Source organism: Thunnus thynnus, chromosome 18, assembly GCF_963924715.1.
Source record: "Thunnus thynnus chromosome 18, fThuThy2.1, whole genome shotgun sequence".
Lineage (NCBI taxonomy): Eukaryota > Metazoa > Chordata > Actinopteri > Scombriformes > Scombridae > Thunnus > Thunnus thynnus.
The window spans coordinates 28,898,533-28,914,556 of NC_089534.1; the positions used below are offsets into that span (position 1 = coordinate 28,898,533).

General features: G+C 41.6%; 1 protein-coding gene across 2 annotated transcripts in view; it reads right to left on the reverse strand.

Annotated features, from left to right (window-relative positions):
- lrfn2b (leucine rich repeat and fibronectin type III domain containing 2b) overlaps nt 1–16,024 on the reverse strand; it is a 176,308-nt gene that overhangs the window by 16,078 nt on the left and 144,206 nt on the right. For both annotated transcript variants that reach the window (XM_067572745.1, XM_067572746.1), the window contains one exon: nt 7,047–8,443. In XM_067572745.1, coding sequence (XP_067428846.1) covers nt 7,047–8,437 — 1,391 coding nt within the window. In that variant the 5' untranslated portion in view covers nt 8,438–8,443. The remainder of the gene's footprint in view (nt 1–7,046; nt 8,444–16,024) is intronic.

A 16,024-nucleotide genomic window follows, 5' to 3' on the forward strand; every position in this document is an offset into this window, starting at 1 on the left:
ATGACTCCGGTCTTATGCATGAAAGTCAAACGCACTACATACCCATCTACGGCCTCAATCTCCACACCATTACTGTCTGCCTGACTACATAAGAGGCAAACTACTTACTAATTAACATTGAATGTCAGCATTGGAGGTAAACTCTGAGGTGGGGAATTGTCAAATGTGAACATGGGGATACTTGTCTGTCTGAAGCGGCTCTAATTATTCATTCTGAACCACTAATGCAGGCTCATTCTAACTTTATGATTGTCAGTCTGTACTGTACATTTGAAGTAGCAGTCACAGTAGCATTAAGGCATAAATCTTTGCAGCTCATAAAAAATAAAGGAGAAACTAGATGGTGTTCAGATTGAAGCCACACATAAATGATGAAGGGAGGAACTGGCTGTTCCTCTGGGAACTTATTATTACAAGTCGATGTAATTTGACATGGGGCTTAAAGAATAGATTGAAAGTGCCAGCAGAGCATTTTAATTAATTTCACTGTTTTGCCACCTGAGTCTTTCTCTTCCGCAGTCCAAAATGTGAAGGTAAGCACATTTGCAATTCACTTTGTTTTTTTTTATATATATCACACTTTAATGTAGAAGGCAGCACACTTAGAAAATCCTGATTTGCAGGGATGCAGTGTTTATAAATGAGCCCTCTGGGAGTGACTTCACAACAGCTGTCATTTCTATAAGTACTGGGTGTGCATATGCTATCTGAATATTTACATAAATTAATAGTGTCTATATTATATAATCTTTCTCCATAATCATATCAATATCATGACTGCCAAATGAAAATAATGATTAAAGTTCTTGTAAAGTAAATTCATAGATTTGTTTCTAAATACATTATACATGAATAGTGTATACAAATAATATCAATAATACTGAATATAATTCAGTATGTTGTATTATGCTTGTAACACACTTTGTGACTAATGTCTATGATAAGCGCTGTACAAATAAAATGTACTTGCTTACTTACTAGAATTAGTAAGTAAGTGAGTAAACATTACATTAGTTTCCTGGACTGAAAAACATTCTTCCTCTATTATTATCAGGATAAAACAAGTAAGAAAATATGCTTCATAATGGAGGGAAATATTGCAAAAGATGGATGGCCGCAGCCCTGAGGCTACAGCTCTAAATATTTTGCTTTCCACAGTTGTGAGAGGAGTAACTGATTTAAATGGCATTAAGTAATTGGATTTTACTCTGTCTGGTTTCACATTCGTTTTGGAGGCTGTGGCAGTAGAATACAAGCCTCATCTAATACAGTTTCATCCCCATCAAATGCTGCTGGATTGACAGAAGCTTTGCCTCCCGAGCTTTGAATTTCCACTGGTTCTGGACTACTGAGCATAATCAAACTCAACACAGCACAGTGCTTACTGAGGGAGACATCAGATGATGAAACAGTGTTGAAGAAGGGAAAATAGTTGTTTTTGCTTGCCGTTTAGCAATTTGATGGACAATACAGACATGGGATGATGGATGGATCCCTTGGGTTTGCCAACATGAGTGTGAAATATTATATGGAACTCTGCAATATACTGATTCCTCTGGGAAGTCTTGCTGGGTGACTCTGTGAACACTGCACTCTGTAAATAGGCATCATTATATGTTTGACCAAAATGCATCTGTCTTTAAGATCTCCAAAGCAAATCATTCTGTATATGTAGTTTTATAATGCACCTTTCATTCAGACTCCATGTCCTTTTTACTATACGCCATTCCTTCCTCATCTTTCAGTAATGAAGATCTACTTAGTGCTGTACAAACATTGAAAAAATATTGACACTGCAATAATGACAACTGTAATTTACAAATTGCACGAAGCTGCTGTGATTTCAAATCAGATGGAAGCTATTTCAGACAGCTTCCTACACAAACTATTCCTGCTGTGAAAAATGCCTTTTACTTAAGGTAAAACAGAACAAATTATCAGCATTAAAGCCAAATAAATTTAATGTTTAACCACCTGGGGGGCAGTGGAACAAGCTGAAAACACATCATCTGATATGTTATAATCTTACATAGTCGTTATGGCGAATGTTTAAGCGAATGTAGTGATGAAAACAGAGCTACTACATCTGCTGCTGTGGAGGATGGAGGACCGTGTGCTGAGGAAGAGGCTAGAGAAGTGGAGCAGGCAGCCGGAGGAGACCACGAGCCAGTAGGAAACCCCTCTGCTGCTATGGAGGAGGATGGAGGACTGAGGTAGAGGAAAGAGAAGGAGTAACACCAACTACCGGAGGAGAAGCACCGGTAGGAGACATGTCAGATCCCTACAGCACTGACCCAGGTCACTAGAGCAACAGAATAGACCAAAAAGTGGGCGCTTATTGGGCCAAAATGGAACCTGAATCTTGCAAGAATAAAAACTCCAACTTCTTCACCTCTGAGTGGCAGTATAAACTACAGAAGAGATAAACGAAATCTGGGGAACAATTTTTAAAAGTAGACTGTAGTCAACTATGCAGCAAGAAAGACTGGGCCACCTCATCCTAATGTCAGTTGAGCATGACATTCTTCAGGCTGTGGATTCACATTCACAATCAAGGACTTTGCGGTGAAGAAGACTGGAAGAAAACACTTCTGAAGGTAAGGCAATATGCTCTTTTCATACCGATTCTTTGCTTGTGATGTTTGCAGGTTTTTAATTGAAAAGACTGATCTTCCCATGTTGCTGCCATGCACACAGGTCTACATGGCTGATGTAACCTAGCTTTGTTTTGACTTATTGTTCACATATTGTCTTACATTGATGAGTTTCATATCCTGTTTACTGTTTAGGAGGGCACTTTATTAGGGCCCGAGCACCGACCGGTGCGAAGCCCTATTGAAACTGAAGGAGTTATTATTATTATTCCTCCGAAACAAACGCATTTTTGAGGGCCTAAACATGCACGAAAACTCATGAAAATTTGCACAGATGTCAGGACTGGCGAAAATTTCGATATTTTATGGGTCTCGAAATAAAGCGGGACAAAATGGCTCGACAGCGCCACCTAGAATTGATCCCCTCGATACAGATTGTCGTAGGAGAACGAAATTCGGTATGCATATGTATCATGACCAGACGCACCAAAAAGTCCCAAGGACACATAGCCTAACTCCAACAGGAAGTTGGCCATTTTGTATCAAAGTTGAAATTTTGCACCGATTTTGTCATTTCCAGCCCGCATACTTTAACGAACTCCTCCTAGAGATTTGACCCCAGGACTTTCAAATTCGGTCCGTATTATCTACAGGCATAGGAGATTAAAAGTTATTAAAACAATTCTCATTAGTCTTTCCTAGGGGGCGTGGCTGGGCGGCGAATTTCGATCCTTCGCCATGAAAAATGAAACGGCTATAACTCCGGCATACATGATCCTAAGAGAGCCAAACCTTTTGTGCTTCATAAGAGTCCCGCCCTGAACGGGTCCATGTGACAATACAGGATATGAGTCATAGCGCCACCTCCTGGCAACAGGAAGTTACATGTTTTACGCTCTGACGCCCTGTGGGCAGCACGGTGATGGAATCCAGCTGAAATTTACTGAGAATAGCCTCAAGACCTTGGAGATCTTATATTATGAAGTTGGTGACCCTTCGTTGAAAGGTGTTGCCATGGCGACGCGGCGAATTTCGATGTGACGCCATGAAATTTCAATGCCTTATAACTTGACTCCACGTGGTCTGATCTTTTCCAAATTTCATATGCTTGTTAAGAGTCCCAATCTGAACACATGTTCAGTCTCATATTTAGCGAAAGTCATAGCGCCACCTACTGGCAACAGGAAGTATCATGCGTCGTACTTTGTCTAATTACTCCTAGGAAATTTGGCTGATGCACCTGAAATTAAGTCAGCTAATAAACAAGACCTTGGTGATGCTACATTTGGCAGCTCATGACCCAAAACTGAATGCTGTTACCATGGCGACACATCCTTCGCCATGAAATATGATACTGTTTTTCAGGGAGAAGGGATTGCTCTACAGTCATGAAACTTGACACACATGTCTAGAGTGATGTCAGCTAAAATCCTATGTGGTCGCTTTGAATGGGCGTGGCAAAATGGCTCAACAGCGCCCCCTTTAAAATTTCAAAATTGCAGCCCCGCCTTCCAGATTAACGTAGAGAGATGAAATTCACAGGGCACATGTATAATGTCAAGACGCACAAAAAAGTCTGTTGACGCCTTATTGTAAGTTGAACAGGAAGTCGGCCATCTGGAAAAACTGGTCAATTTTCGCCTTTTTTTGGCCATTTCGCATACCTTGTATTTTAACGCACTCCTCCTACAGATGTCATCGTAAGGACTTCAAAATCAGTGTGTGTCATCTAGAGTAGTGTATGATCATGATGGTTTGGCCGTGGCGTGGCGTTGAGTTTTGATGTTTCGCCATGACAGAGGAAATTGATATAACTTGAGTGTACATGGTTGGATCTGCCTCAAACTTTACACAACAAGTCACTGACAAAAGCCCTTCGACTGAGCGTCACTTCGACATGCGCTGGGGTGCGAGGGCCCGATCATCGCTGCTTGCAGCTTTAATTATTATTATTATTCCTCCGAAACAAACGCATTTTTGAGGGCCTAAACATGCACGAAAACTCATGAAAATTTGCACAGATGTCAGGACTGGCGAAAATTTCGATATTTTATGGGTCTCGAAATAAAGCGGGACAAAATGGCTCGACAGCGCCACCTAGAAAGTCAAGAAAATTGAGCCCCTCGATACAGATTGTCGTAGGAGAACGAAATTCGGTATGCATATGTATCATGACCAGACGCACCAAAAAGTCTCAAGGACACATAGCCTAACTCAAACAGGAAGTCGGCCATTTTGTATCAAAGTTGAAATTTTGCACCGATTTTGTCATTTCCAGCCCGCATACTTTAACGAACTCCTCCTAGAGATTTGACCCCAGGACTTTCAAATTCGGTCCGTATCATCTACAGGCATAGGAGATTAAAAGTTATTAAAACAATTCTCATTAGTCTTTCCTAGGGGGCGTGGCTGGGCGGCGAATTTCGATCCTTCGCCATGAAAAATGAAACGGCTATAACTCCGGCATACATGATCCTAAGAGAGCCAAACCTTTTGTGCTTCATAAGAGTCCCGCCCTGAACGGGTCCATGTGACAATACAGGATATGAGTCATAGCGCCACCTCCTGGCAACAGGAAGTTACATGTTTTACGCTCTGACGCCCTGTGGGCAGCACGGTGATGGAATCCAGCTGAAATTTACTGAGAATAGCCTCAAGACCTTGGAGATCTTATATTATGAAGTTGGTGACCCTTCGTTGAAAGGTGTTGCCATGGCGACGCGGCGAATTTCGATGTGACGCCATGAAATTTCAATGCCTTATAACTTGACTCCACGTGGTCTGATCTTTTCCAAATTTCATATGCTTGTTAAGAGTCCCAATCTGAACACATGTTCAGTCTCATATTTAGCGAAAGTCATAGCGCCACCTACTGGCAACAGGAAGTATCATGCGTCGTACTTTGTCTAATTACTCCTAGGAAATTTGGCTGATGCACCTGAAATTAAGTCAGCTAATAAACAAGACCTTGGTGATGCTACATTTGGCAGCTCATGACCCAAAACTGAATGCTGTTACCATGGCGACACATCCTTCGCCATGAAATATGATACTGTTTTTCAGGGAGAAGGGATTGCTCTACAGTCATGAAACTTGACACACATGTCTAGAGTGATGTCAGCTAAAATCCTATGTGGTCGCTTTGAATGGGCGTGGCAAAATGGCTCAACAGCGCCCCCTTTAAAATTTCAAAATTGCAGCCCCGCCTTCCAGATTAACGTAGAAAGATGAAATTCACAGGGCACATGTATAATGTCAACACGCACAAAAAAGCCTCTTGAAGCCTTATTGTAAGTCGAACAGGAAATGGGCCATCTTGAAAAACTGGTCAATTTTCGCCTTTTTTTGGCCATTTCGCATACCTTGTATTTTAACGCACTCCTCCTACAGATTTCATCGTAAGGACTTCAAAATCAGTGTGTGTCATCTAGAGTAGTGTATGATCATGATGGTTTGGCCGTGGCGTGGCGTTGAGTTTTGATGTTTCGCCATGACAGAGGAAATTGATATAACTTGAGTGTACATGGTTGGATCTGCCTCAAACTTTACACAACAAGTCACTGACAAAAGCCCTTCGACTGAGCGTCACTTCGACATGCGCTGGGGTGCGAGGGCCCGATCATCGCTGCTTGCAGCTTTAATTTACTATTTGTCTCTGTCCACTGAGCAGGGTGCTGAATTAATGTTGCCATTGGCATATTGTGAAGGGAGGCATGCACTTGGAACTTGTGGTAAGCTACTCAATTAAATGCACTTGACAGCCTGGTTATATGAGTGACAGAACTTTTTGTTTTTGTTCTTAGAAACATTGTGGGAGAAAGCCACAATACTTTACAAGAAAATGGATAAAGTCCAGTCTAAGTCTTTATTTTTTATTTTTATACCCTTGTCTGCAATAGACATTCTGCCTATCAGCTCTTCCTGCACACCTGCCCTTTATTTCCCTAATCAGCCACTCCCTGAACTCCACCTTCACTCATGTCTGCTGTGAAAAAGCCTCATGGCCTTTGCTGTCCAGTTCTTGTTCTGTCTGTCTGTCTGGATTTTGCTTGCCTGCCAGCTCCCTTTTGCCTTTGCTAGCTGCCTACTTGTTACTGACCTTGTTTTTGTACAAAGAACAGGTAAACTGCCTTTTTACCTCACCTACTCTGTCTCTGCATCTTGCTTTTGGGTCCTCACAATTACCAGATTTGTCACAGCAGGCTTACTGGAGCTTTTTCACTAAAAACAACTGCAGCTGACTCCATAGCACTGAGGGGAACTGCAGAGTTGGTGATAATTCTCTCATCACTATGAGCGATCCCTTTCACATAACACATAGTCATTGGATGCATTGGTAATATAAAAATATTAATTATCAATCAACCAATTACATTCTATACCTATTCAGAATTTCCACAAAAAAACTGTACCTATATTTCACATTTCCTACAAAAATATTGAAGTGTTTACCTGTAGATCAGAACCTCATCGTCAGAGCAGTTGTACTGGAGCTGGTACATCTTCACCTTGGGTGCTGACTTGCTCACCATCCACTTGACCAGCGCTGACACAGCTGTTACCTCAGAGACAGATACAGCCTTCTCTGGTTGGCTCTTGGGAGCCCCCTTGCTGATCCTGGTGGTGCCTGTGATGTCAGAGAGACGGGACTTTGGCTGTGCTGGCTGCCCGGTACCGTTGCTAAGGTGGGGGAGCTGGACTATGGACACCTCCACTGAGGCAGTGGACTCCCCGGCAACATTAGCGGCAATGCAGGTGAAGGTGCCGTAGTCCTTGGAGGTGGTAATAGTGATGCTCAGGGTTCCATTGCTGAACACTGCGGTGCGAGAGGAGTTGCCAAGCAGCCGATCATCAGGGGAGATCCAGTGGATGGTGGGGGAAGGATCTCCAGTAGCTTCGCACCTTAGGCTGGCTGTCTGGCCCTCCAAGACCAGCATTCTGTGGGTGTGTTGGGTAATGAGAGGTGGCTGACACACAAACTCCTCCTCCTTTATTTTCCAAAAGTAACGACCCTTAAGTGCAGGAGGGGAGGCACAAGTCTCCAGGTCGTCGTCTCTTTCAAGTCTCCGCAGCCACAACATCTCACAGTTGCAGTGCAGTGGGTTCCCACCCAGGCTCAAGGACAGCTGGGGAGCGTAGGGTGTGGTCAAGATCATCGAGTCCTGGGCGCGGGCAAAGATGGGGTCTGGGGGTAGCTTCTGCAGTCGGTTAGATGTCAGGTCCAGTCTCGCCAGCCTTTCCAGGTCTGTGAAGGTGCCCTCTGGAATGAAGTCCAACAAGTTGTGGTCCAGACTGAGCTGGTGCAGGTTGATCATCTGGCGGACTGAGTCCCAGGGCAGAGACATCAAGTTGTTGTAAGAGAGGTCCAGATCCTCCAAGGCAGGTGCAAGGTCTTCAAATGCCTTGTCATGAATGCGTCCTAGTTGGTTATTGTTGACAATGAGGTGCTGCAGGTTTACCAAACCTCGCAAGTCATCAGGGCCAAGCTCCATCAAGCGGTTGTTGTCCAGATGAAGTGAGCGCAGCGTTTCCAGGTCACCAAAAGAGAAGGGCTGGATGTAGCTAATGGTGTTCCTGGAGAGGGTCAGGTCTACTAAGTCAGTCATATTAGCAAAGTCCTGCTGTGTGATACGGAGGATGTAGTTGCCTCCCAGTCGCAGCTCCACCGTGCTGCGGTCAATGTCCGGAGGCACGAATAGAAGGCCTTTGGAGGGACACAGTGTTCCCAGGGACTCTGACAGATTCTGGCATACACAGTACTTGGGGCATGCATGGGTGATCATCACTGTGGCTCCCAGGACCAACAGGCAGCAGATGATGTGGTCCATGGTAGAGTCATACATAGGAACCTGTGTGAGAAACAGAAACATAAAGACAGATGAGTTAAAGTTAGCATTCATAAACTCTATCAGCACTTCAACAAGACCCCTCAGACCTCAGAACACACTCAGGCATAAAAGAGATTAAAAGATGTGAGATGGAGTCACAGGCCCAACTGTGTCTCAACAGAAATGAGTAAAATGTTAAAATAATTTCCCCAAAACATCTGTTAAATGGAATCACTTTAAACATACCATCATTGCCTCATTTGAAATCTTTATCAGATACCTTCAGGGATCATTAAACTTTTATCTTATCTCACAAGTTCCTGTGGCAGGCTCACAGGGGAGTGTGCCTCAGTTTTAAGTAATCTCTGTTGGATTTGGCCCAGAGGACTGAATCTTTTCCAGTCATCTTGAGGTGTATTGATCTGACAAGACTTTGGTCCAGACAACTGCTGTCATCACAGCTCCAGGCATTAGAACAAAGTTTTGATCCTTGACTTTTACAATCTGCTTAGGGTTTGAAGGTAAGGGGAGACAAAAAGGTGGAAAAGGCAGGAAGAAAAAAACGTAACGAGATAGCAAGAATTGGTTTAAAGGCCCCAAGTTTTATTATTTTGAACCAAAGCTTTAACGATAGTACAAATTCAGTGTTATTTTCATAGTTTTGGATATAATTTCCATCAGTTACGATAACAATGTACTCACAAAAATAATTGCTGAGAAAAAGTAGTCATACCATAAGGTAGGTTGTAAACAACCCAAAAGTCTAGCCAAACTAAAAGTTAAGCCATACCACTTTTCAAAACTAAGTGCACTTGAAAGATAAGACACAGGTAATTTTACCTTTCCCCTTTGTTATCTCCACCAAATAAGTTTGGCTAATCTAACGTAGCCATCGTCTGACTTGTTGCTCTTGCCCCCTTATTTCAAGTCATGTTGCTGCATAATAATTAATCTCAATTAATATGGTTTGGTCAGAGACATGTCCATCAAGGAACTGACCATTTATAGCAAATAATTACATAGTTTAGTGCCAGGAGTGAGAACTGACACTGGTAGCCAAGCAGCTGATGGTGAAACATGACTAGCGCAAGTATGACTTCAATGACTCTGCCTGAATTAACATGGTGCCCTATTATTAGACTTAGGAATGGTGGCCAAAATTATGAAATCAAATCATCCAAACTGTAAAAGTAATTTCCCTTTAAGAAGTCACATATTCACAGGCAGGGTTATGTAATATGGTGACAATAATTACATTTTCATGAGATATAAAGCATCTGGACATTGACTTTTAATTCAAAACAATATAAATTCTATTGTCAAAGCCATATATTTTGTGTTTGTCTTGTACAGTTTGTTCCATAATGGAGCCTGTCAGTTATCAGTTCCCAGGGGACACTGGAACGGTATCTCTCTGGGAAGTCATGTGACCTAGGTCAATTTCTGTGGGTGGGTAGAGCACTCAGGTATAGATTTATGGGACGGCCATAAATTAGCATATCTCAGTGGTCAAGTAAAGTGGGACCTATCATGCATGCCTGCTCCCATGTAACCTCACTTATTTCTGTAAAGACAAAGACGCACCTTCAATTATATTTATGCATGTTTGCACATGTGATAATCCCTCTGAGATACAGTGTAATAACTCAGATGACAGTCAAAATAAAAAGGAATGAGGAGTCAGAATAAATTCAGTACACCACTGTGCACATTTGCGCTTCATTTCATGGGTAGTGTCATTATACAATATTATTATTCAGATTACAAAAACATGCAGATAAACAGCATGAAATAAAAACAGCGTGCTTTCCAATATAAACTGAGATTATCCCTTTTTTCCTTGCTGGTTCACACCCACACAAGTATACACATATCTACATCTGTACAGAGCAGGCATACACTCAGATATGGCTGCACATACCCACACTCACATGTCCACCTGCACATACACTCCATTGCATTATGCAATATTTTTTTGTGAGGAATCATATCTTTGCATTGGGTTGAACTTTCCTGTCAAGCTAGGAATGCATATGCTAATGAGCATAATGATGGTGAGTTTACTATAAAAGCTAAAGGGATGAATAGGAAAAGGTTTAGCCTGTGGCTGACTGTAGGGGCTAACTACCTCAAAAATGATGGACATTTGAATGCAGTTCTGCATGTATTTTGGAACAAGGAATGACAGCGCTTTTCAACAAAGTATAATGTATATATAGCACGAGACATAACACACAAGACACTAATATGACTCACTGGATTTAGAGGGAATTCAGACGGGGAAAAAAATTGTTTGTGACTGCCTGGCAGCTTGTTTTGTGTGTGTTTGTGCGTGTGTGTGCATTATTTGTCCTAGATTCCATTGTTGTAATATAACAACACTGAAAATTTACATTGCAAATGTACTTTATACTGAATTTACCATGTGAGACATTATAATTCAGGAAATTCCACCTTATTGTTTTTTACCTTGGCTTTCGTTAGCAATCGGCCATTATTTGTATACCTGCTGTGAGAATTTGTGGTATTCTTAAGAATTATATTAATACTGAAATGACAGTGAAGTTTGAATAAATGTACCATTTTTTTTTACAGTGCAATGATTTTTCATAAAATCTTTGGTGAAAAACTTACAACTCCTTTCTACCCTACCTCCTTTTTTAAAATTCATATGCTGTATCCTGTGCACCACTACTCAAGATTTAAGGTACACCACTCTTTTTGTTTGGAACAACAAACGCAAAACTTTTCATCAACTGATGCTATCTCTTTAAATCAATATTAGATCAACAGATTGATTTATAGAAGAACAATGGTGCAGATTATTACTGTATCCAAGAACTCCAAACTGCCTGAAACTGTTATTACTATACAATATTTCATGTGCTGTGGATAAGTTATTTTGCCCCAAACTCCAGCCCAGAATAAGGTACATTGCAAATGACCTGCAAAGTCCTTTAGAATCTGCTCAAAGGCCTGGGGAACACAAATAGGAGTGTTCCATCACATAGAGCAGCACAGCGCACTGAGGAAGGATGTTTAGTAAATCATCCGGTCAAAGTCAAGGGCTCTCTGTGGAGGATAGATGGTGTGGAGGTCACAGTGTTAGCAAAACGAGATGTCTCCTGACAAGTCAAGCATGGCGGCCATGCAGGTGGCTCTCTCATATGCTGAGCAGAGCTGGGACAGCAGTAATCAGTGGAAGGCCTTGATGTGAACACTCATCACAGCTCCTGACAGACGCCGCTGCGCCAACCCCAGGGCTGCCAGACTCCAGCCTTCATGCCCTGACTGGCCCACAGGTGGACGGGGAGAGACCGGGTGCAGAATCATTCCATAGCACTACTTATCTGAACACAGGCAGGCCCATACTGTTACAGTAGATAGACTTGGAAATGTGGGTCTCAGTGTTGTCATGATAACCACAATTTCAACACTACTTCCATACTGTTGTAAAAGATTGAAGTTGATATTGATTTTCCTGAACATTCACAACTTTCCTGACTGTGTTGTGCATGCCGAAATTTCATTTCAGCACGAGCTCCAGAGGATATAGAGTCTGCACAGACAGCACCTGAGTTTGAATAGTAAAGAGAAGAAGAAAAAGTGGCAAACTGAAATATACAGAACCACAGTCTGTCTCCTGACAGCACACTGTGGCAATCAATGCAAAATTTATCTAAAAAAAATTCAAATGGGAATAGACTCAGTGTAGCAACAAAACTGGATCCCAGTACACCTACACTGATAAATATGGACACCAAACTACATATCAGAACCACTGTGCCACAGGCATTGCAAAAAGTAACTTTTATCTCTTTTGTGTTGTATCATCACAGTAAAGAACATTTAGATATAAAACTCTGTCTTGGTATCCATGCCTGACCTCTGGTATCATGGCAACAGTAGAGTGTTTCATTCGAAGCTGGAGGAATTCAGAATGCTTATATATGCTATCTAAAGGGTCCAGCTCAGAAAATCCCCTGAGCACAAACAAGTCATCATTACCCCATATTGTTCCCCGTACAAGTTTGTCTTTTCCGAGTACTTCTAGACTGTTCATGAACCAGCATGGGAGTCAAGTCTCTGTAGTACTAGAGCAGTAGAGTACACCAAAATGATACACAAGAAGTCCTTCTACTTAAACACAAAATGAAGCCTTTCAAAACTATGCATCTGACTGTTGATGATTTGTATGAGCGTTTTCTTATTTGCCGTGTTTATGGTTTGTTCTAATTTAGACAACTAAAATGACTTGCTTAAGTACAATTCTAACTACCACTTACAGCATCAAAGATTAGTAGTGAAGACAGACCATATAACATATTAACAGAATTACCATCTCCCTCCATACACAACCACCTGTTATCATATGACCTAAATTTCTTCTTAGGGTATGTGATGACAACTGAGCAAACTTGAGATTGCTGATGAGGACTGTGTGTGTGTGTGTGTGTGTTCAAAGCTCTGGACAAAGCTAGTAAGTTAAGAATCTTTTCTTAAATCTCTTGGTCAAGGTTAGGGAAAGATGTTGGTCATGAATAAAATAAATCAACTTTAACTGTTGGTAGGAGAAGAGAGTAAATTCTAGTCTCTGGTGTTGAAGTCAGCCACTGCATGCTAAAGCATCTACCACAATCTCCTCCCTCAGAGGCTTTGCGGTACCATAACAACATCTTCAATCTACCTCTGCTTTTACTTCTGAGTGAAGACATTATTTGCAAGACCACAAAAGATTTGCTTGTCTTGGTTTGAGACATTTGAAGCTGACATTGTTAGCTGATGCTAACATTTTTCTGGTCAAGAAAATGTGTGTGTCAGTGTTACCACTGACCATGCTAAATGTACACTTTGTCACAGTAACTCGTACAGTTACAGGGTTGAAGTCTGAGAAGGTGGGGTTGATTGAGAGTCGTTGTTGGACTCGGCGTGGGAGGATGTATTTTCGTACCACTGTAGACCTGAAAAGTACCAAACTCCAACATGAATCGGCACAAAAGAGTTCATTCATTTTTAGTCAGGCACTTATCTATTCATCCTGAACCCAATGAAGATAATGGCCCTTTAGGCTTTCAGGCTCCCCCACATTACTGTTTCTCTTTTTGTCTAAGTGACAGGGCCAGTGTGTGCACACACACCAGTGTGTGCTACATCATATGCAATACACTAATGAGAAATGATGATTCAGACATTCATGAGTAATTTGCCTCCATGTCCTTACATCGCTAGTACAAGAATACATCTCATTAGTATACAGCTGATGGTGGGAGGTTTCCCTGTTGGTTTGTTATTTCTCTTCCATATCACAGACAGTATGTCGGCTTTACTCTGCCTCATTCACAGGTGTATAATAGGTGTCTATGGTTTTTCTTTGGAGTATATTTGAGTAAACTCCAAGGATTAAAGACCGGATGATGTGAGGTGATGCACACTCAGTGACTGTGGCAATATGAACCCTGCTCCTGGGAACAAACTCCTTGTTTGTTCAGCTATTTTGTTACTGCTTCTTGTCTAATTCTCTGTGTATTGTGGATGAATTTAGTCCATAAATCTGCTTCTTCCAAGAAATGCTCATGACAGGTAACATTATTGACAGAGACAGAAAGTTAGTGAATGCAAGATGCTTCTAATTAACAGCAGAGCAACAGGTCAAACAGCTAAATCAGCTTCTGAATAAGAGATATTATTACTGGAGGAGACTGTTTTACTAATCAGGAGTCGCAGTGTGTGCCTCCACAGATACATGCAGCTCCCTCTATGAGACTTTGCATTAAAACAGTAGTCAATTAATTTGTCCATTCATCAGTCTTTCACATTATCATTAATTTTCTATTCGTTGACAAAAAAATGTAAAACATTTCATTGCAGTTCTTGTTCACAGGTCACTTTTTATTTAGTTGTAGTGTCATTATGTCATGAAAAAAGGTTGTCAACAGATAGACTCCAGATAGATACTGGATACTAGATAGATAGATAACAGATAGATAGCATTGAGCAGATATTCAAATGGCATCAGATCACAGGAGGAAAAAAACTGTTTATAAAATAATGCATTGCTGTCATAGCTTCTGGACATGTGGAATTAATGACTCAGTTTGCTGTGGGCAAGGTACCCAGATGCTAATCTTACCCTGTTCTATTGTAACAATCAAATGCATCCTCCAGCTTCCACTATCATTGAATGCTTTAAGTGTCACATGCGAATGCTGTTTCACTGCTTTTTCCACTCTAATGAATATTAAAGCACTGAATTTCATGTAATTATAGCGGTCTTTTAACCTTAAATACTGGCATTAAATATCTGCTAATATTCAGCAAAGAATACTACAGCTACTATACTAAAGAGGTTATATGACACTTTTATATACCACATACCTTTGTGCCTTTTCTGTATATTCTGCTGCACTGAGGGTTTTTTGCTGCGGAGGATTCAGCTCGGATGTGACAATCAGACTTATCACATCCACAGACATGAGATTTGGATGTAAGTCTCCGTGTTGAAACGTTTGTCTGCAGGAGAGCAGGCTGCAGAAGCAGGATCAGGGCCCTGATATTTAATCTAATCTCCAAGACATGGCAGACTAGCTCCTATTAGCATTCTGCCGCCGGTGGGTTTTGTGAACAGCTCTAAGTAGCTTTTGGGCAGAAATCTGCCTATCATCTTCTGAAGGCTGCAGACTCTGCAAGACATTACATTGAGTTTGCACTTTAGCAGATGAATGCAGAGTGCAGAGCTTAATAAAGACAGTTGAAGTGTGAGCCTGAGAGGGTGTGACCTGTGGAGAGAAGCTGGTGTTTAGGTGAATGCAGGCTGTTTAGAGCTGTTTAGAGTTTAAGTGCTGGGTACCATTTGTTTTACATTTGGTTTTTGTTTGCTCCACTTTGGTCCAGACTGAAATATCTTAACAACTATTGGATGGTTTGCCATGAACTCTTGTACAGACATTCATGATCCCCAAAGAATGAATTCTAATGACTTTGGTGATCCTCTGACTTTTCCAGTAGCACTACAGGCAGGTTGACATTTTTGGATCGGAATGAAATGTCTATTGGGTTCACACTCATGTCCCAACAGGATGGAACTTTCGATCCACTGATCCAAAGTTCCAGGTCAAAGTATAGATTTGTCCAGTACTTTGCTTTATGAGGAGCAAGTCTAACTTTTTAAAAATATCATTTGGGTGAAGGGTTTTTGGGTAATTGGTTGCCTTGTGCAGCAGAGCAGGAACTACCCTGATCCCTTGACTTTTCATCAAACACCATCGTCAAGTCAGAAATTTAATTCGTCCAGTACTTTGATTTATGACCAAATACCTGCCAATGTTAGCATGCTAATGTGCTAAACTTTGATAGCAAACATTATATAGATTACCTGCTAAACATCAGCAGCTAGCTTCACAGAGCTGCAAACATGGCTGTAGACTCTTGCTGCGAATCCACATCAAAAGCGAGATGTGAGCGGTGCATAAGCACTATGGAAGCATTCTGTCCATTTAAACCACACCAACTCCGGCATCTGTTTGGCTGTCACTGTCTACAGACCCAGCAGTCTGTTAGCAGCAGCTCCTGACAAGCTGAGTGGACAGCTGACTGACAGCAGAA